Raw genomic sequence first — 22,321 nt, 5'->3', positions numbered from 1 at the left:
AAATTTTTTTTTTAGCATTTTAACCAAATGCTCTCCCCTCTTCATAACCATAAACCCAAGAGAGGCAGCTGATCCATGGTTCTTTTCTTTGTAATGTCTGCTTACAGCATAACCCATGTCTCAAGTCATTGTAGCGTGTTCAGTCAGACAAGAATAGTAGAATTACACTTAGATAGACTTAAGAATACAAAATAATGAATAAAAATAAATCATTAAAATTAATTCAGCTTTACAATGTACATGTATTTAACTGGTGCTTGTATTTTTTGTCAGATAAAATTAATCGTTAGATATTTTAAAATGAAATTTTATGTGCTTTCCTTACAGTATGCATGTGTTCCGCTTGAGTTTATTTTAACGTGCTGCAGGCCTGCTTATCAGTTTCCTACAGCCTTCTCTTGGTCTCATAAACGCTGTTTCACGTTCGGTTGTCGGCTGCCCTCGGTTCTCTCTCGTGTCTCATCGGTATTCCTAACCTATTCTCGGCGCGCGCCCCCAGTCCAGCAGCAGCAGCAGCGGCAGCACGCGCACCTCAGGAGACAGGACAGGGCATCTGCAGAGCTCGAGCGAACCTGGAATGACGCCATGAGCTCACACCGTGTGTGATGGAGGTGATGTTTTGGTAGGAACCGCTATCTCAGGCTGCTGTGGCGTCGCGTGAGGAACCTGAACACCACCATGAAGCTGCTGTTTGTAGTGACATTGTTCTTGCGCGAGGCGTTGTGCGGATCTCCGAGCGTCCAGATCGGTAGGAATTTAATTTCTGTCATTGTAACTATCATTCTTATCTTCACCTCTCTCGTTCATCTGGCCGTCTTAATTATTCTCCCTTGTTGGCTTTTCTCGTGCTCCCATTCATCGCTCCCCGTGTCCTCATCCTCCTGATGTGGGCCTGTCTTATCTCTGTCCTCCTTATTCCGCTCTTCATAAGGAGAGGCCTTCTGACTACACAGCGGCTGCTGCAGTGTTCCAGTTATGTCAACATTTTCATTTATATTTGTGTGTGAGCTTATAGGCGCGTACATCTGAGTAGCAGTGCAGTGTGGCGTGTGTGTGTGTGTGTGTGTGTGTGTGTGCGCGCGCGCGCGAGCACATGCGTGTTTGTCTTGAAGGTGTTAACATGGCACACAGCTCAAGGCAGATAAATTCAACACCATTCAAATCCAGCAGTTCAGACATCTTTCCTGAGCCACATTCCTTGTATGACCATACATGCAAGCACAACTACCCCTGAGAGGATGTGCTGGATTTCAAGCTACAGATCACTGTGTTCAAATACATGAAAACGCTATAATTAGATATACATTAACTAAATATGTTAGAATTATAGTATTGAATTTATTTGGTTATCGAAACAATTTAATCTTACAGATGTGGTGTTTTTTTATGATTTCACATTATCACATTAAGCCTTTCTCTTATTGTCAACAGTTTCATATTAAAAGGCCCAAACCAACAACCAACTGCTGGGAATTGGCTACTCATTATAGAACACAAAGTATATCAATCCACCACTGAAAATAGTCCCCACAAAAATGCACTACAGACTACTACTACTGTTTTAGTAATGTTTGCTGAAAAGCAGTGGCCAACTCATGGGTAGACAGGACTACTGGACACATGGCTAGGGGCCAAAGGAGTCATTCGTCCCTGAAGTCAGAGCTCCAGTGACTGATTTTGTGTTGGAAAGTCACAGGACTCAGTCAAACATATTGGTCATGTTTTTATTCTCCTGATGCTGATCTGAGTTCTTTAATAATGAGTTATCTGCCTTTACCAAGTATAATGTAAGAATTGTAGGCCTGCAGGAGCCCCATTTATAAAATTAAACTGTATATTTGTGCACCTTTTTTTCCCCATTATGAACCAATGGGCTCTGGGCTGAGTGCCACAGACAGGGCTGATAAATATTAAGTTGACTAACACATTGTGGATTTTGGTCTCTTTGTGTGGTTTCTGACTTGAGAAAAATATAGACTAACAGTCTTATCCTTTAATTACACCTCTGAAAACCTAAAATTAAACTGTTGGGGTGGTCCCATAAACTAAGCAAATTATTTTATTCATTTTTTTCTTTTATCACATGTCAGAGAGAGCCAACAGTCTGCAGGGTTTCATCCCAACCAAAGCCTCCACCGACTGATTGGCATTCCTAGTAAAGGGGAAGAACTCAGAAGTAACATCACAGTTGGAATGGAAACGTGAAGACTTTTGGCTCTGACACATGGTTGGTTTGACTTTTCCAAACCCACAGCATTGTTGTTCATTCAAATCCTTGCCACTTGGGCAGTGGAGATCGCTGATGCACCCCGTTTACTACTGACAGTCAACATACTTTTCTTTTAAACCATGACATTGACTGTTCTAAAACCTAGATAGTTTTTTTTTTTGCCTACACCTAACCAAACTTTAACCATGGTGGTAGCGGATAATTAAAACTGTCATAAAAATGTCACATGTAATATTTTTAGAAGACAATGTCAAACAACATATTTTGTCATAAGTTTAGAGGATCTTTTAATTGTGTGGTGTTGTATAGCTGTTTGGATCTAGGGGCTGATGGCTTACCCTTTGTTGGAAGTACACAGAAACCCCTGATGGTCAATATTGTTTCACACACTGGAATCCATATTTCAGGCATCTTACAGGTCTATAGAACCATGTCCACAGCACTCTGTTAAAGAAATGAACATTTTGGAAAATACACTTAACTGCTTCCTTTCTGGGAGTGATATGAGAAGACCGATGTCAGTCACGTGTCTGTGTGTTTAATCATGGTTTGGAGTTTATTTTAATACAATACTCACATGCCATATGTACACTGAGAGAATTATGGGTTGCTGTAATCATTCCTCTAAAATGGCTGTGAAGTGATTCCTTCTAGAACGATTACACTGCGAGAAACTGTTATGTATAAAAATGCATTCTTAAATTAAGCCAAAGCTAATATGTAGCTCCAGCAGTCTCAATTAAGCAAATCAAGTCGATGTCTTCATCCTGGTAATTGCGTGTAGGTAAATCGCAACTAACAAGACATATCCTGTTATGTCACACCTCTGTTCATCTCCCTCCACTTGCTCCCAGTGGTGGCTCGCATCAAGTTCAAAGCTTTGATGCTTGCCTTAAAGGCAACAAATGGAATTGCACCTACCTACACTGAGTCACTCATCAGGCTTTGTCCTCTCCCGATCACTCCGGTCTGCAAATGAACGATGTCTGGTAATATCTTTGCTGCCTGATATGAAATCACCATCCAGACTGTTCTTGTTTATGGTTCCAAGATGGTGGAATGAGCTACACAGCTACATACAGTCTGCTGACTCCCTTGGTGCATTGAAGAAATGCCTCAAAACTCAGCTCTTCCATGAACTCCTCAACACTTGAGCCCCCTAACCTTTTAGCACTTTAATTGTCGCTCTAAATTCATGTTATTTATGGTATTTCTGATGCACTTGTCTACTTCCAGTTGTTTCTTACTTCAATAATTATATATTGAAAATAAACCTGTCAAGCGCTCTTTCTCATTGCACTTGTACCTGGTCAGCTCCTTCAGAATTTCTACCACAGCTCTTTCAAAATAACTGTCCTCTGCTTGATTGTCAAGAAGTGTCTGCCAAATGACAAAATGCAAATGCAAATATCCCAGTAACTTTGGAAGTTACCCTCTAGATTTGCCTCACTCAGACTGCTGAAGCTGTGGCTGAACTTCAGATGCATTTTTACAAAGAAGAGGACTAACAATGATCTTTCATTTCCCTATTGTTTTGATCTGATTTTTAGGTACAATGGTGTTGGAACCCTGTTCTATTTTGTACATGCTACACCTTCTAACAGGCTTCACTTTTGGTTTACCCCATTGAGGTTTCACCTCGGCACCCTGAGACAGAGCTTTGCACTCACCACCCATCAGAAGGTAGCAAACACACTCTATTGACCTTAAACAGCCCACCCATTTTCTGGCCTGTTCCATTTTAAATTTTGTCTCTTAACTTCCTGTTGCTGGCCATAGCAAAAACAAGTAAAAAGTTGCTGTCCTGATCGGCACAGCCTAATATACATTTCTCAAAGTTGGGAACACACATCCACATATTTGAGAAGGTCATATGGCCTGACATGACCACATCCACCAAAGATATTGGATTAAAAAGACAATCTTCGCCACAAATTTATGTTTAAAGTTACCTAGCTTACAGCTAGCTGAGCTAGCTTACTTTGTGTTCTAGCTTGTGAGCATTGTGTGTCTTTTTCACAAAGTAAGTCTATGGGAAAAAGTCTTTTTGGGCCCAATAGCATCATGTAGCATTGTAATAACAAGGTTTGGCCACTTTGTCAAATTGGCTTCAGAGCCCATCGCTCTTCCTGGGGACTTGGCTCTGATGCTAAGGTACAATCATGCAGATTATTTAGTTGTTACCATTATCCGCGTTCTTCACAATCACCTAGCCAGATTGTTTTTTAACTTTATTGGTCTGTTATCTAAAATATCAATATAAATTAAATCATCTTTCCACCCAACTATGTAATATTTTATTGATGATCTAAGTTATAATTAGTTTGTTACATAATAAAAAGCCCATGCCACAGAAAAGTGCACTGTGCGTAATAATGCAACTAACCTAATAAGTTAGCACTGTGCACTTGCTTTGGGAAGAAATATGTACTAACACGTTTTGAACGGCCACACTCACACACCTTTTGTTATATCATATTGTTACAAACATGTATTAAAACAAAAATACCAACACATTCTGACTAGTCACCATGACTATTTTAACAGTAACATGGGCAGCTGATCCCAGTGTTGTGTAGGAGAAATTACCTAATTAGTGGTACTTTTCAATATAGTAATTGATGATTCTCAGACTGCTGTAGAATAAAGTCTCTTTCAGCTCTGTCAATCTCTCAAGCTGTATGTTATTTTATAAAATAGGTAAGATATTTGCTTAAATGTAGGCACAAGGTGACCACAAGCATCAGATGTCAATGTACGCAAAGCAACATATCTCCACTTCCGGTGCAAGCAGGAATTTAACAGGTAAAATTAGAGTCATAGCGCTTCCTTGTTGTAATTTTAAGGTCAATAAAGCCCCAGCGCATCCATTGTTTGTCTCCCTTTTTCACTCAGCTACCTTGAATACAGAATATCCTCTTAAAAGTAGCCCATTTATCGTTACTTATTCAGCCTGCTCGTCCCCTCCACTCTCCCCAGCACTTGGGAAGTGCGGACGGTGGCTAACTAGTTGCGGTACCAGTATGACGACCAAGATGACTGGTGCATCTGTGAGAAGGTTCCCACGTTCCCACTGCCTCTTCCACAAAATATTGTACACTTCTGTTCACTGCTAGGCTACTGCTGCTCTGGATGCATTGTGACTTGCTAGTGCTTGCTATTCGGCTTACCACTAACTAGCAACACTGCTTCCCTGGCCCTCCCTTGGCTGGCTGGCTTGATCTTGGTCAAGGTAGTCACTTTGGTTGATATTTACTGCTTGCAACGTCGCATCTGAAGCAGAGGCCTCATATCGCCCTATATGGGTGGCTTCTCCTCTACTCATCTAATCACAGCCCTATGGCTGAGTTTTTTTTTTACCAAGATTGGTTATACCAGCCCCCATAACTCGGGCAGCCCCGCTCTGCCTTGCTCACCAATCACCCTGCATAAAACTGGCATTTCACATGGATATGAAGCAGCCCTTTCCCTGGTTTGACAAGATGCTGAGAAGGGGGTACGTTCTTCTATTCTAGGAAGGAAATGAGTAAAGGAGCCGTGACTGCACTTCCTCATATGGAGGCGCATAGGGGTTTTTTGTTCCTTAGATTTTTCTGGCTCATATTCATTCTGGGACATACATGGCTGACAGTGGAAAGTGGATCTGCCAAAGCATTTGAACTGCTTTGTCAGGAAACAGGTTTTTGCATTCTGTAACATCTGCTGATGCCCCCACCATACAACTGGATGACTGCCACAGATGTGACAGAAGCATATTTTCATGTCTACTGCTTCATCAAAGGAAAGAATGTTTTCCAAGTGTGTAGAAACTGTGCCTTAACCCTCTGAGAGACAGGAGCATGATGACAGGCTGCCCCATCTCTTCATGAAGCAAAAGCCCACACGTCTCTGGTGGTTCGATGTCAAGTGTCTGGATGCTTTCCAGCCAAGCCAGTGAATTTCTTTTTCTTTCTCATCTTGTTCTCTGCCTGATTCATGCTTTAGGCTGCATTCAGACCGAAAACAGCCCTGTGTTAAAACATTGCAAGGGGCTGCGTTGGTGGGGGCACGTTGTTTAGGTACTGGCGAGACAATGTGCTTGTCATCATCATAGTGGTGGCACCAGAGCGCCCAGGCGCCAGTTAGTCCCCAGACCTGATTCAGATGATGGCAGACAGTGCCTCATGGCTTGGGAGAAGTTGAGTATCTTGTGCCTCCAAGTCACCATAGTTTTCACAGTCCAAAATGCATGGGCCTCCTTGATGTGTGTTCACGGACTGCTGTGGGGGCAGTGCCCTCAACCCGTGTTCATGCCTCCTGCAGGATATATATTCGTTTCTGCAGGGTCTGTAATTTATTTAATTATAAATTACATTTATATTTAGTTTCGTCAGAAAAAGATTAAGAAGCATGTGCTCAATTGTTAAAAATAAATAAATAATATGTGAGGTGAAAGCGGCTTTCTTTCTGAAGGGCGTGAGGTCTGGTTGGTGACACTTCATGTCCGTGACATATTCTACAGATATAGACATTGAAACCATAGTGAAAGGTTGTTGCTGGTATGATGTTAATATGACTACAACAGATCATCTTCTCTATCTATTTTTGCTAAGAATGGCGCGCGTCACGCCGAAAAAATAGCCGAGACCCCCAATCTCTAGTGAGGTGCGCATCTCACGCGGGCTGTGTGGCTGTTCTAATCTGTTAACATGGGAAATGAAAAGCAAGAGGTTCCATGATGCATATGCGCTGCTCACGCAGGCTGTGTGTCTCAGGTGTTAGTCCTTTCCTCTGCCAAAAAATCAGGGGATCTGTGCCTTGTATGTGCACCCCTCATGCATGTTTACAAGGATAGGGGTGCAGTGGAACTGCAATTTAACTCGAAATCATTCATTCATTTTTTTCCACAATAACAGAAATCATAACAATAACAATAACAATAACAGCAGCAATAGCCAGGGAAGGACACCAACAGGACCACGAAGGACCACGAAGGCTTGTCCTGCATCCCAGGGTTTTCTGTGAGATGAGAAAGCACAAAAAACTCTGGGGAAGAAGCCAAGTTAGTAACATTCATTGATGGTACATGAATGCATAAAGATGGAGAGCAGGAGGAGGAGAGAGGAGCTCGCTGCATCATGGGAAGTCCCCCGGTAGTCTAGATCTATAGCAGCATAACTAAGGGCGGATCCAAGGCGAGCCTGGCTGGTCCTAACTATAAACTTTATCAAAAATGAAAGTTTTAAGCCTACTCTTAAACGTAGAGAGGGTGTCTGCACCCTGGACGGAATCCGGTAGATGGTTCCACAGGAGAGGAGTCTGATAGCTGAAGGCTCTGCCTCCCATTCTACTTTTGAAGACTGTAGGAACCACCAGTAAGCCTGCATTCTGGGAGCGCAGTGTTCTAGTGGGGTAATAAGGTACTATGAGCTCTTTAAGATATGATGGTGCCTGACCATTAAGGGCTTTGTAAGTTAGGAGAAGGATTTTAAATTCTATTCTAGATTTTACTGGAAGCCAATGTAGCGAAGCTAAAATGGGAGAAATATGATCTCTTTTTCTAGTTTTTATTAGTACATGTGCAGCTGCATTCTGGACCAGCTGGAGAGTCTTTAGAGACTTGTTAGGGCAACCTGATCGTAAGGAATTGCATTAATCCAGCCTAGAAGTAACAAATGTGTGAACTAGTTTTTCTGCATCTTTTTGGGACAGGATGTGCCTGATTTTTGCAATATTACGTAAGTGAAAAAAGGCAGTCCTTGAGATTTGATTTATGTGGGAGTTAAAGGACATATCCTGGTCAAAGATAACTCCCATATTCCTTAGCTGGAGGCCAGGGTAATGCCATCTAGAGTGGCTATATCATTAAATATTGTGTTTCTAAGGTGTTTAGGGCCAAGCACTATAACTTCAGTTTTATCTGAGTTTAGTAGTAGAAAATTGCAGGTCATCCAGGTCTTAATGTCCTTAAGGCACGCTTAGAGTTTGTTTAACTGATTGGTTTCATCAGGCTTCATTGATAAATATAATTGGGTATCAACTGCATAACAATGAAAATTTATGGAGTGTTTCCTAATAATATCACCTAAAGGAAGCATATATAAGGTGAATGGTAGTGGTCCAAGTACAGAACCTTGTGCCCTCATGGAGGATTCATCATTAATGTGTACAAACTGAAATCGGTCTGATTTAAACCAGCTTAATGCAGTTCCTTTAATGCCAATTAAATGTTCCAGTCTCTGTTATAGGATGTGATGGTCAATTGTGTTGATTGCGGCACTAAGATCTAACAAGAAGAGGCTAAAATGAAGGCTAAAATGCCTGAATCAAGAGAAGGCTTCTTAAGAAGAGGTTTAATTACAGCTACTTTAAAGGATTGTGGTACGTAGCATGTTACTAAAGACAGATTGATCATATGTAGTAAAGAAATGCTAACTAAGGGTAAAACTTCCTTAAGCAGCCTAGTTGGAATGGGGTTTGAGAGACAGAGTGATGGTTTAGCTGAACAAATCATTGAAGTTAGTTCAGGAAAGTCAACTGGAGAAAAACAGTCTAAATATATGTCAGGTTTGACAGCTGTTTCTCAGGTTCCTGTGTTTGGGGATAGATCTGTGCCTGTTTAGGGAAGGAGGTAGTGAATTTTGTGTCTAATAGTTAGAATGTTATCATTAAAGAAGCTCATAAAGTCGTTACTACTGAGAACTATAGAAGTGTCAGCACATAGCCGTAGCTCTGCTGTTTATTGTGCTTTATGTCACCATCATCAGCCCTGTATATTCCACTTCTAGTATGTGCTTTTAGTGGCTACGTGAACCGTATTTCCGTATATAGGCTCTACTTGGGTGGCCAACCCAGGTAGATTAAGTCCTGCTCAGGTAGATAAAATACAAATTCCAATTTTTTTTCAATCAAGACGCCAATTGTCATTTCACCATGCACACAGGCCAGCACACAAATGCTGCCAAGAATAAATATCACAACACTGCTAACTGTAGCCTCAGTTTGTGCCTCTCACAGAGCTGCTGGTACAGTTAGTAAGTCTGATAAGAGACAACAGAGAGGCGACATTGTGCTAATAACCCAAAGGGCTGACGAGTGACAACAGAAGGCTAAACATTAATATGATAAACAGCAGGGCTCCGGCTATGTCCTGACACTCTTCCACAGACAAAGACACACCGGAGAGCCTCTCGTAGAGCCACTAACTAAGCCACAACCAAGATACCACACAGGAACTTTTACAGTGCGCCATGAATGTGCTTCTACTGACTGTCAAAGCTCTAGCGGACTCTCTGTGTTTCCAGCGTGGACAAGGAGAGTATGACAGCAGGAGCTGCTCATGGCTGGTTATTTTACTTGCATTTCTACTTTGTCACCTACAATTTGCTGTCCATCTGACTGTCACCAATCTGTTCAGCGCCTCCATAAGGAGGCAGGGGTAGTGGTGCTCTGGTGGTGGTGAGTCAAAGTAGCTGAATCTGTTCTGAGTGATCCTATATTTTAAAAATATGTATCAATACTTGCAATATTGATCAGCAAAAAAAAAAAAAAAGGGGGGGAGACTTTGCTTTCCATATATTCTGTAAAACACTTACAGCAAAGAACTTTTGCCCATGGTCTTAAATTAAAACAACATTCAAGATGTCCAATGTTTAAAAAAATCTTAAGATATATAACATATTAAAGCTCAATTGTTAAATTAAATTGCAATATGAGGCATGATACCTTTCTCCTTTAAACATGGTAGTGAATGAAACTTCATCAAAACTTGATGATAACTTACAAATATGAACACACGTCTTATCCTGCAGCTTAGCTTGTGGAATGAGCCACCAAACAAACATTCACAAAACATGTTTTGGGCAACATTATTCGGCATGTCACGCCAAGGGCGTACATGGAAACTAAAAAGCTTCGCAATTTAGCATGGCAAACATTAGATGTCACCTACCAAATTTGAAGTCGCTCAGGTGAAATCTCTCTGAGGAGTTTCTTAAAATAACACCTGTCAATGGCTTCACTCAAGTTTTAACCATTTTTTTTACATGTTTCTTAAAATTCAAATTTGGATCCAGTGTCACACCAAGATATTTAAAATCAGTGACTATGTTAAGCCTTTCACCTTTGATGAGAATATCAGCCTTAGGAGGTTGTACCATGGTACCCTTACCAACATACCCTTTGTCTTGTTTACATTTAGACTCAGACATGATTGAGCAAGCCAATGCGTGATCCTTTCCAATGCAATTGTTAGCTTATCAGCAGCTAACTCAGCTGTTTCTGCATGTGTATACACGACAGTGTCATCTGCATACATTTGCAGTTCTACATAATGACACTGTTGAGGGAGATCATTAATATATAGGCTAAATAAAAGTCGACCTAACACTGACCTTTGTGGAACACCCATTGTGCACTTCATGTTACTGGATAGTGCATCACAAACTTTAACACATTGTATCCTATTAGACAAATATGAAGACATCCATGCCAGTGCTCTAGATGAGAAGTTAAATTAAGAGAGTTTCGATATTAAAACATCATGATTGACTGTGTCAAATGCTTTACAGAGATCTAAAAATACAGCACCAACTACTCCTCCTTTATCAAGTTTTAATTTGCTCTATTAAGTGCAACTTTGCAGTTTTGGTGGGATGATGCTCTAAAGCCAAATTGCATACAATATAGACCAAAAATGCCTGTGTTAAGAAATGTTGTCAGTAGTTTAATGACAAATTTTTCAGTAACCTTTGAGAGTACTGGCAGTATACTTATTGGTCTGTGGTTACTGGCTTCAAGGCGGTCTCCAGATTTTAAAATAGGCTTGTCAATGGAACATTTCCTGTCATGAGGAAAGGAGCTGTGTTTAAAAGACAAGTTAATTAAATGAGCAATGGGGGGAGTTGAAATATCTTTGTGTGATTTAACAAACATGGTGTGAAATTGGAAAGCATCTCTACTTTTGGAGCTTTTTAAGGAGCTGATGATTTTGTTTACTTGTAACTCATTAGTCTCTACGTTCTCTGGCCCTAATAAACTTAACATAAACAATAGGTTCCTCGCACTTTCAGCACCAGGGGCTGCTGAATCCTGGCACTTTCTTGCTCAGGCCCTGATACGTTCTGATAAGTTCTCTTTCAAACATTCCAAGATATGAATGGAGTAATGTTCTTGCAACTGCATTTATAACCTTTTTTTTCAGCCATATACTAGTGTGGGCCAGAATTGGATCACAGCCTTTCTCTTTTGATTCATACACTACACATAGCACAACACACTGTTAAAAACCATAAAGAATATACAACATACACTAGTGCAAATGGGCAAGTAGCAACAGATAGGTTATATAAATAAAACAATCTTATAAAATGACAAGTGTTCCCTGATGCACTCATTCTGTGTTCAATACCTGTATGGCATGGGGAATAAAAGACTTCTTGTATATGTTCTGGCTGGTTCTTGGGACCCTGAATCGATGACCAGACAGGAGCAGCTCAAACTCTGAGTGTAGTGGGTGTGAGGTATCTGCAGTTATATGTTTAGCCTTTCTGTGTACAGCACTGTCAAATTTGTTTCAAAGTTGTTTTTGTGACTTGCAAATCACCTTACCTGCAATGTTAACAATTTTGGAGAGCTTGTTTTAGTTTTAGTTCTTTTGTTTTTTGTTCAGGCTCCTGTGTGCCATTTCAAGTATGTGTTGGCTAACGCCAATGCTCCTCAGTTCCCTGATTAAAAACAATCGCTGATTGGCTCTCTTAAAAATGCTCTCTGAGTATGTAGAAGTAAGTCATCTACAGGACGGTTGGCCACATTCATTTCCAGTTAACTTGCCTGTCACCAGTCCTGCAGTACAGTGGCCTGGCTGAAATCAGCCTCCTCATGTACAGCATTGTCTTTCAGGAGAAGACGAACAAGGTCCATATTATCAGCATATTTCAACACCTTGACATTACTTCTGTGAACAGTCATTTCATTGGTGTAAATGGAAAACAGCAGTGGTGACAGCACACAGCTTTGTGGTGCCCCAGTGTTTAAAACAGGCTTGTCTGAGTACACCCCGTATCATCAGAACTCTCTGCGGACAGTTAGAAAGCTTCTAATCCAGTGAATGAGACCACCATTCACGTTCATCTTAAAAAGTTGTTCTGAGAGAGTGTCAATTTGCATAGTGTTAAAAACAGACCTAAAATCAATGAGAAGAACACGAGCAAATGATTTTGATTGTTGAAGGGGTCTAGCTATTTGGTCCACTATAGAGAGAGTCACGTCCTCTGTCCCCCTTTGTGATCTGTCAGCAAATTGTAGGGGGTCAAGTCGACAGAGGACTTAAGATGGATGCTGACTACTTTCTCCATACACTTAGCTAAAAGTGGAGTGAGTGTGAATGGTCTGAAATCTTTAAAAGATGTTGCTGCAGTAGTACTGCAGCCTGTTCTTGGGTCTGTTACATCACACCTTCCATAATAGATGTTAAGGTCATTAACAAATTCACCACAATCTGCCATATTCACATTTTGCTTTTTCCTGTCCCTGCCCATCATTATATTGAGCCCCTCCCATGCTTGCTTTGCATTACCTGTACAGAATCTTTCCTCAGAATCTGTGTCCTCACAGAAATTAATATAGCATGTCATCAGTTTGCATGAATCAGAGCACGAGTTAAAGAATATATGCCAATCCAGGGTTTCAAAACAGTCCTTAAGCTCTCCTCTCTGTCATCCGACTTTCCGAGGGGAAACCGGCTCTCTGCCTTACATATTGCTGCAGAGTTGGAAGGTGAGGTGACAGGTCGCATGTGTTAAAATCCCCCAAAGTGAACACTGATTGATCTGCTGATTGGGAGAGCACAGCATTGAAGCTTTCTGTCATGGTTTCTGCTGATTCCGTATTATTCGGCCCTGGACTGTAGACAAAAATTACGGTGATTTGTCCAACTCCTGTGGAAGGTAGAACAGTCTGAGGGATACAGACAGTAGCTCATAGTGTCTGGTGCCCACCCCCACAAGTATTGTCAATTAAGATAGTCCTCCACCAAAAGATTTGTGAGATGACATTCAATTTTGGAGAGCTTGTTTTTGCTCTTTACATTTAAGTTGCCATACCAAGCTGTTATGTTAAATGATAAAATGCTTTCAACCAGGCTCTATAGTGGTCTGCCCTTATGACTGTATAGCCCTCAATGTCAATATTTGTGCTTTCCTCATGGACCCATGTTTCAGTAAAACAGATCATGTTACTCCTTTAAAAATCCTCATCAAGCCTGAGTCACGCTGTGATCTCGTCCAGTTTATTACTCAGTGATCTGACAGTGACGGACAGTGTGATAACAGGATTGCAGTTGTCTGCTTCCCCACCCTCTCAATCTGTTTCGGTATATATGCCAGATTTGGGCTGAGGACCCAGGTGTATATTGGACCAGAAGAAACCAAAGTATGTGGCCCAAGTATATGCCAGATTCATTTTGCTATCTGGGTTTCTGGCCAAGAGTAAAATGTTCAGATTGATACCATTCTTTGTTAAATCAGAAGCTACCATCAGCAGTCAATTAGATTAGCATAATGAAGAGACTGTAAATATAGGGAAACAGCTGGCCTGGCTCTTTGCAAACATAACTATACCCACCACCAGCACCTCTAAAGCTCACTGATCAACACTTCATATCTCGTCTGTTTAAAAGTGTAAAAACACAACATTGTGGTCGTTTGTGGGTTATGTGACTTGGCTGGGCAGTAACTTCCTGAAGTCTCCGCTGGCAGCCTGGTGACATCACAGTGACAACAAGAACCCTGGCGGATTTTGTTACGCTTGGACAAAGCTCAGACTGTTTCCAGTCTTTGTGATAAACTAAGTTAACCAAGTGCTAGCAGCAGACATGAGAGTGGTATCTATCTTCTCATCCAACTCTTGTCACAAAAGCAAACAGGCAAATTTTCCTAAATGCTGACTACTAAGGTTGAAATAGAAATACAATACATACAACACACATACAATACATACAATACAACTAAATACTGTAATAATGTTTTGGGATATTGGTGTTGTAAAATTACATATTCATAATTATATATATATATATATATATATATATATATATATATATATATATATATATATATATATATATATATATATATATAAAATATTCATAATTAGGGGAAGGCTTTTTTATAAAGTGAAATATGAGGTTCAGCCTGCCTCTCCACAGTCCCTAATTCTATAAAAGGATTGACAACAGGCCACGAGATGAGTAGGAGCCAGTGTGATATCCTGACTAAGTCAATGGCCAATTACTAATACTGGCCTTGTTTCTTATGACAGAAGCTCAGCGAACTTGTTAAGACTTGTCAGTCACAGGAGCTAATAATTCTGCCTCACTGCAAGCAGCCATACTTGCCTGATACAGCCTCAGTATCCCTGCTTGGGGCCAAAGATCGTGTGTGTGGAAAAATGACCTCATTCTGCCAGCTCCACCACAAGTGGTACAGCTGAGCTGACGTTTAATTTTTTAAAGTGACATTGTTTAAAAGAAAATCCATTTGGCATTCCCTGCACGTTTGATATGTTTGAAAAAAAAAGACAAGTAAATATGGTCCACCTGTGAACACATGCTCTCATTTGCACAAAATTCCTAAAAAATATATATCTCAGTCAGTGGTTCTTAAATTAAATAAATATAAAATCAATGTACAGTATAATACATATATATAATAATGGTATAATAGATGACATAAATAAACAAACATTTCTCATCTCCTAGTTTCACTGGCTGATCCAACATGACTGACTGACCTCTGCTACACAGTCTCAAGATGCTGTTACTGGGACGCAGTGGGACTGTGGATGCAGTCAGGCAGGCAGTTTCTTTGGGAAGCTGTTGCAGAGCCAAACCTGGAGGCCAGCTATAGTATGCTCCAACCTGACAGCTTTTAGTTTTTGAAAATATCTCAACAACTATTGGATGGATTGCCATGACATTTGGTATACATATTCATACCCAGCTCAGGATTAATTGTAATGACTTTGGTGATCCTTTAAGTTTTCATCAGGTCAAACTTTAACTTTTGTCCAATATTTTGATTTATGACCAAGTACCTGCTGATAGTGAATCTAGAGCACTGCTGGGACCAAAATGGTATCCAGCCAATTGGACCGCTGCATAGTTGTTGTTTTTTTTGCTCCACTGCATGCATTGTGATACTTTATTTTTCTTTCATTGTTTTATCTTTTTTATTTTCCTGTGTGTTGTATCGCCATCTCTGCCAGATATCTCTCAAATATGGTGTTCATGTTACAGAGTAATCCACCAGGAATGTACACTTGCATGTATGTGATTGGCCAACGCAGTGCCCTGTTGGATGCATTGCAGCAAAAGTTGAGTCTGATTGCCAGACGACTGCTGAGTTTTTTTTGCTGGGCTGTGTGTGGTGGCACCCCTGCTGCGTAAACACACTGTCCCCATTCAAATTAATGTAAAGGCTACGTTTTTTTATGCAGAGCTGATGTCAGTCTGAAAACATTGCTGGATTTTACGGGACACTCAGCAGCCACACATTTCTCTGTTCTCTATTTCTCTGTTTAGCGTCTTCAGGTTAGGCTAACCCATTGTTGCTAATTTGGAGCTAACCCCCTTCATTTTTCCCAGCACCTGGGGAAATAACAGACGTGACTTTTCTTGGTCTTGAAGCTGCAGTATTTATTAACTGTTACACTGTAGTCTGTACTGTACATTTACTGCCAGACTGACAACTTACTGCTAACCTTTCTTCTGCTCCACTCACATTCACCGTCACTTTTCTGCCGCTCGCTCTTTCCCACCTGCTATGCAAACATATTATGTACTGCCCTATTCCTTAATGGAGTTATGTTACCAATAGTTTCCCAGGCAACGACACAGAGGTTGACCCATATATTGGAACAGTGCTGCACAGAGGCTCCCAAATACTATTGATTTCCGAATGAATGGATATTTGGCTTTATTTTAGGCATTAAAAATTTTTTAGGAGAAACACTGATTCAGTAAATGTTCAGTACGTTAAGTAAACATTGAGCACAGTTAAACCTAGCAGTCTCCATTAGGTTGGGCGAGTTCAAAGTTGTGAAAACAACGTGGGTGTTTTGATTATGCCGTTTTCACAGGTAATTTATTACTCTGTTCGTCCCACTGCAGGAAATAATGGATTAATCCTGGAAGGCTATTGATGTAACACTTATGAAAGTAACACAGTGATTATTCGACCAATGAGAATTTGGTCAGATGAGAGCATATCGACCAACTAATCTACCAGGAGACTACAGCCTTACAAAAAACACAGATCATTTAGGCTACAAAATGAACACCATACAAAGATAACAACTGGAAATATAAAACTGGCCACTCAGAATATATTTTATTCTTGTCAATGGATATCAAAATAGCCTTTGTCTTTCTCAGGGTCAGCGCCAGGATGAAGTGACTGAGGATTCTGTTAAAAATTCTGAGGGGATAATTTTTTTCATAAAATAAAATTCACTGATTTAATGCAATTGCCTCAGAAGGCTGAATAACAACAGCATAAGGCCACTGTTTCAAAATCAAAGAATACATTTATTAATCAGAGCAATCACAAAAATCACCCAAAATCAGCAGTGTAGAAACAGCTGTTTGCAGCTACCAGCTCTCTCAAATAAAACTACAGTCATGTGTGCTATTATTATTCATGTACAAAAGAAAGAAAAATACATTTGTCTCCAAACTTATTTGGACTGCGGCTTAGAGCTTTAATAAATGCACTACTATTTGAAAACAGGTTTCCAGGTGGACTGGCTGACAGGACACTAATCCTTGCTTAGCTAACAACATATTAATACAATGGAAAATCCCATAGAAAAATGCAAAGCTAGCAGAGTTAGTAGTCAGAGTTACAAGTTACACTATTTAACTTAAAACAATTATTAGATGTGTACACAAAGCGGTCTTTATGGACCCATAATAGCTTTTAAGATGTAACAGGAACATTACCAAACAAAATACATGACAAGGGAGCCTTTAATTAAGACATGACAAACACACACACAACTAAAACATGTGCAGTGAGCTAAACTACATGAAAGATAGCTTTGACCTTCAGGAAGGCCTAGGGGGATGTTTTTTTGGTCCCACCCACTATAAATCAAAATGTGATTGGTTAATTCACCTTCGTCACTTTCTAAACAAACACGTCTATGGGGGCTTCTGTCCCGATTATGAAGTCCTAATCAGTGAGTGACCCAGCTAACCTTTTCTCTGCCTTGAGCCAACAAAAAAATCTCATTGGATAACTCTGTTTTCATGGTTTAAGGACAGTAACACTTTCATTTCTGAAGCAAACTCGATGGAAAATGAGGCTAAAATTAGAATGAGAGGAGAATAATTATTAAATGACAGAAATATGTTTGGCCTTCTCTGAAGGCCTAGAGGGCCCTAATAGTTCCTCTCTGGCTTCAAGAGGTATAGCTTACATTTCTGTTTACCACAATGACATTCCTGACTATCACCACATGGTGCCAAAGTAAAGAATTTCCAAGCTTTATTTCCAATACTACACACAATGGCCGCAAGATAATCTGCAGATGAGGTTACTGTATTAACTACAAACCTATGCTGCCTGATTGTTGAATGACATTAGCGAGCAGGTGCTCAAGCTCAACCTTGAGGCTGGCATGATTTTATTGCGCTAAAACAGTGACTGTCCTTACTGCAGTGATAAAAGTCTCAGTAGCAAAAACCTCAAAGCCTCTGAGACTTTACATTATTTGATTATGATATATAGTGTAGCAGTATTTACAACTGTCTTATTGAAAAACAAAACATTTTGATTTTCAGGTTGTTTGTGAAAACTGTACTCGTGTTTACTGTGTAACCTGCAATTCTTCTGTTTCTCCTCCTATTTTCCTGTTTTCTTCTCTATCTGACCACGGGCCTGTCTGTCTGTCTGTCTGCCTGTCTCAGGTGGTTTATTCCCCAGGGGTGCAGATCAGGAGTACAGTGCATTCAGAGTTGGCATGGTTCAGTTTGGGATGGCAGATTTCAGACTGACTCCACACATAGATAACCTGGAGGTGGCCAACAGCTTTGCTGTCACCAACTGCTGTAAGTATTTGTCTTCTCTTATACTGAACACAGTTGGATAAACTACAGGTGTTATTGTTGCAGCTGTTGTAGTTATACATAATTTGTGCATACTTTTGTTTTTGACACTGAAGACATTTTATTACTATTAGTAGTTTGAGGCTGTTGCAAGTATCAATACTTTAGAGTTAAATGGTAAGTCAGGTGTTATTCTACACTTAACTATAGTAAACAAAGCTCATGAAAAGATGCAAAGCAGGAATGCGCTAGTCTGTCTCTTGATACTTTTGGACCCTAAGAAATATATAGTTTCATTTTAAAATGAGGCTCAGTAATTACCTAAAACAGCTGGCAAATTTTACTTAGACAGGACATTTTCCCCAAATATTTATTGGGGATCATTTTCAGCAGTGAATTAATACACATTTGGTGCTGTCGGATATTTGGTATATCCGACAGCAGGATGGTGTGTGTGTGGGACACAGACACCAGCAGTTTCTCTGTGATCTGTCTTTAAGGTCCATGGTAAGTTGTTCATTCCCTGAGTGCCAAGCCATACAGCACCAGTAGGTTGTTGAGGCCACTGTATGGTAATTACAGGTGTGGTCAATTTTCCACATTGTTTCTAAATAATACTGTTATCACAAAACACATGTCGAAACTAAGAATAGCAGAGTATAAAGGCCATAATATAGTCCACAAGAGATTTGTCGCATGGATCCTCACAGCTACGCAGACATGGAAATCAATTCTGAGCAGGAGCAGTTAATGTTTTTTACAACAATCAAAGAAATATGTAGAAAATGTATAAATGTTGGCCCACACGGAATCTGTGCCTGCAGAATTCTGATGACGCCTCCACAGATTTTAAACGAATAGAGATGTTGCTTGTAAAACTCAGAAAGTTAACACATCTTCACCCCCTTGAGCATGGGTGGGACAGTGGTGTGTTTGTCTTCAGTTAGCATTTAAGACCCTGTGAAATGAAAAATACATTTTCCCAGTTTTAATCCCATGTCCCTGTGTTAATTGTTCATTTATCTCTTGATAGATAGATAAATAGATAGATAGATAGATAGATAGATAGATAGATAGATAGATAGATAGATAGATAGATAGATAGATAGATAGATAGATAGATTTATTTGACAAAATTTAAAACATACATGACAGGCTGATCACAAAGACAGAGTCCACATAAGATGTTTAAAATTATTGAGGATTAAAATCCACAACAAGGCCCTGGGGCTTATTTGCATTATGGTCCTCTATTGCAGTACGAGATGGCAGCTTGAATAAGAAAGTGTCAAGCAAGATTGACATTAGACTTAAAAAACCCTAACAGACAATAAAACATCGAGCATTTGTATATCTTCAAATTATTTAACAACCATTTCTTAAGAACTAATTTAAAACTCCTCTCAACTGGGTTTAGCTTGAGCAAGATAGGCAGCTTGTTCCACTGACATGAAGCTGTATGTAAAATGTATTTTCCCAAAACATGTTTTAAATCTCACAGGAATAATATTTGTTAGACTGCCTCTAGTGTTGTGGTTGTTCTAGATTAAAATTGTTGGAAAGGTAGGGAGGTGCAGATTTGTAGACAATCTTGTGGGAAATACCCACCTTCATTTGCAACACCCTTTTATCCACAGGGAGAATATTTAATTTTTTGAAATGACCTGCATTGCGATGTGTGCAGAGGGACAGCTTTAAAACAACTCTCATTAACTTATTTTGTGCAGTCTGTAATTTGAAAAAAAAACTCACAGAAAAAGAGAGGAGCTACTGTACCAAAAGGTGGCAGCATAATCAAAGTGGCATAACACCAATGTTCCAGCTAGAGTTATTAAGGTTGGCATATCCAACAATTTGGCTTTGCTAGCCAGAAATTTTGTTCTAATGCTAATTTTGTTCAGAGCTTTTAAAGCCATGTCTTCCCCTGATAAAAAAAAATATCCATAATACATCTTAGGTAATTTACTGAAGATTTTGAAGAGACTGATGTCTGACCAATCTTTAAAGTTTATTATCTGAGAGCCACCTCACAACCTTTTGAATCTCTGTGCTCAACGTATCTTCCACCACTACTTTTTCTTTGTTTGATACTAGTAATGCAGCATCATCAGCGTATAAAAATATAAATTAAGGTCAATGATATATAATAAAAACAATAACAACTCTAAAACACTGCAGGACACCACAAGTAATGAGTTTTGACTGGATAATGGCCCATTGACATCAACCCTTTGATATCTAGAAGTAAGATAGGATTTAACCCACCTAATAGCCATTTCATTAAAGCCCAGAGCTTTTGTACATTAAATGCAATGATCTACCGTGTTGAATGCCTGTTACAGGTCTAACATAACCATTCCGCAGAGTTTACCTGAGTCAGCCTCCTTTCTTATTTTGTCTGTCAGAAACAACAGGCGGGATTCGGTAGAGTGAGATTTTCTAAATCCTGACTGAGGCTGAATAAAATATTATTATTTTGTATGTACTTTTTTTTATTTTTTCCATTATTATTGACACACACATAAACAGAAACTGGTCTATAGTTCCCCTCATCTATCTTACTACTCTTTTTATAGAGGGGGAGAACTTGAGCAGTCTTGAGCTCTGTTGGAACCTTACCCTGTTCTATTGACATATTTGTTATATGGGTAACAGATGGAGCAATAATATCTGCAGTGTCTCTAAGAAACCTGGCTTGAATATTATCCAGACCTGCAGCTTTACTAGTATTGAGTTCCTGAAGTCTCTTTGGGACCTTACCGTCACTCACTTTACTAAAAAAAAAGGATCCTGTCTGAATGCCAAATTGCGAGTAGTGCCTCTAGTGTACCTGCTCCTCATTGAATACATCTGAGTGATCAGGGGTCTGTTTCACAAAGCAGGTTTAGTGAAAACTCAGAGTCTGTTAACCCTGAAATGAGGGAAACTCTGAGTTTTCCGTTTCAAAAAGGGAGGTAACTCAAACCAGAGAAAGAGGGATAACTCTAGCCTGTTTCAGAGAGAGAGGTAACTTAAGCTCTTGGTCAGTTACCGTAGTAACAGACTCTATGAACCTAACCTGGTTGGGACCAGGTTTTTCTCAATGAACCTCGAGTTTCCCTCAGTCTCCGCCCTCTTTCAGAGCCACACACTCCATTTGATTTCCTCATTCATTCAGTCAGCAGGCGAGTTTTGGCGTAGCCTAGTTCTGCCGTCTATCATTTAAAAAAATCATTAAAAAAATCAGAGTCAGTATATTAGAAGTCCATTAGGCACAGTAAGTGGCGACTTTTTCACTAACATGGCATGTCCTTTTGATAACGATCCCGTGGATGAAGGTGCAACATTACTGCGCAGAGAATTAAATATTCGTCAAGAGATGGTTATCAGACCGTGCATAGATGTTCTAGCATTTCCAGACAATTATCTTTTTGGGTGGTACCGTTTCACATCACAGTACATCATCTACATACACAACCTAATCCGTACTTACATTTGCAACATTACCAATCGTAGTCATGCTCTCACATCCCAGCAGATATTATGTGTTGTGCTGCGTTTCTTTGCAAACGGAAGTTTTTTGTACAGTGTCGAAGCCAGCCACTGGCCTTCCTAAATTCTGGCTTAGGGCCAGCTCCTCTGCCTCCGTTAGAGGTGGCGGTGCTGGACCACCACCCGTTTTACGGACATCTGCCTTCTTTCTGTTGGCTGAGTAGAAGTCTGTGTTAATTTAAATAGGATTAATTATTTAACAGAACATGATGTAGATGAGAAGACATTTATGTGTGTGAAACCAGCATTATGTTGGGGATAAAACAACTGCACAGTCAAACAGCCACTTAATATTTACTTTACAATGTAAAAGATGATCAAAGTGAGGTACCCCCATGAGATTATGCCGAGGTCTCACCTGTTTGAACAATGTTTTTATATTTCATCCTAAACTGCGGCCAAGTGCGCTTCTCCCTCGCGGGATTGGACCTAAATGAAATAAATTAATAGGCGACCAATTAAGCAGTTTTCCTCTG

At 40.0% G+C, this 22,321-nt stretch overlaps 1 protein-coding gene across 3 annotated transcripts in view; it reads left to right on the top strand.

Annotated features, from left to right (window-relative positions):
* Window positions 1–294: 294 nt before the first annotated feature.
* LOC122979346 (glutamate receptor 2-like) overlaps window positions 295–22,321 on the top strand; it is a 96,754-nt gene continuing 74,727 nt past the window's right edge. The window contains exons 1-2 of one of the 3 annotated variants that reach the window (XM_044346709.1): window positions 295–748; window positions 18,177–18,317. In XM_044346709.1, the coding sequence (XP_044202644.1) occupies window positions 679–748; window positions 18,177–18,317 (211 nt within the window). In that variant the 5' untranslated portion in view covers window positions 295–678. The remainder of the gene's footprint in view (window positions 749–18,176; window positions 18,318–22,321) is intronic. The other 2 variants (XM_044346710.1, XM_044346711.1) reach the window with 2 other exon arrangements.

Source organism: Thunnus albacares, chromosome 3, assembly GCF_914725855.1.
Source record: "Thunnus albacares chromosome 3, fThuAlb1.1, whole genome shotgun sequence".
Taxonomy (NCBI): domain Eukaryota; kingdom Metazoa; phylum Chordata; class Actinopteri; order Scombriformes; family Scombridae; genus Thunnus; species Thunnus albacares.
Note: the sequence above shows the minus strand (reverse complement) of the source record. Positions and strands in the feature narration are given on the sequence as shown.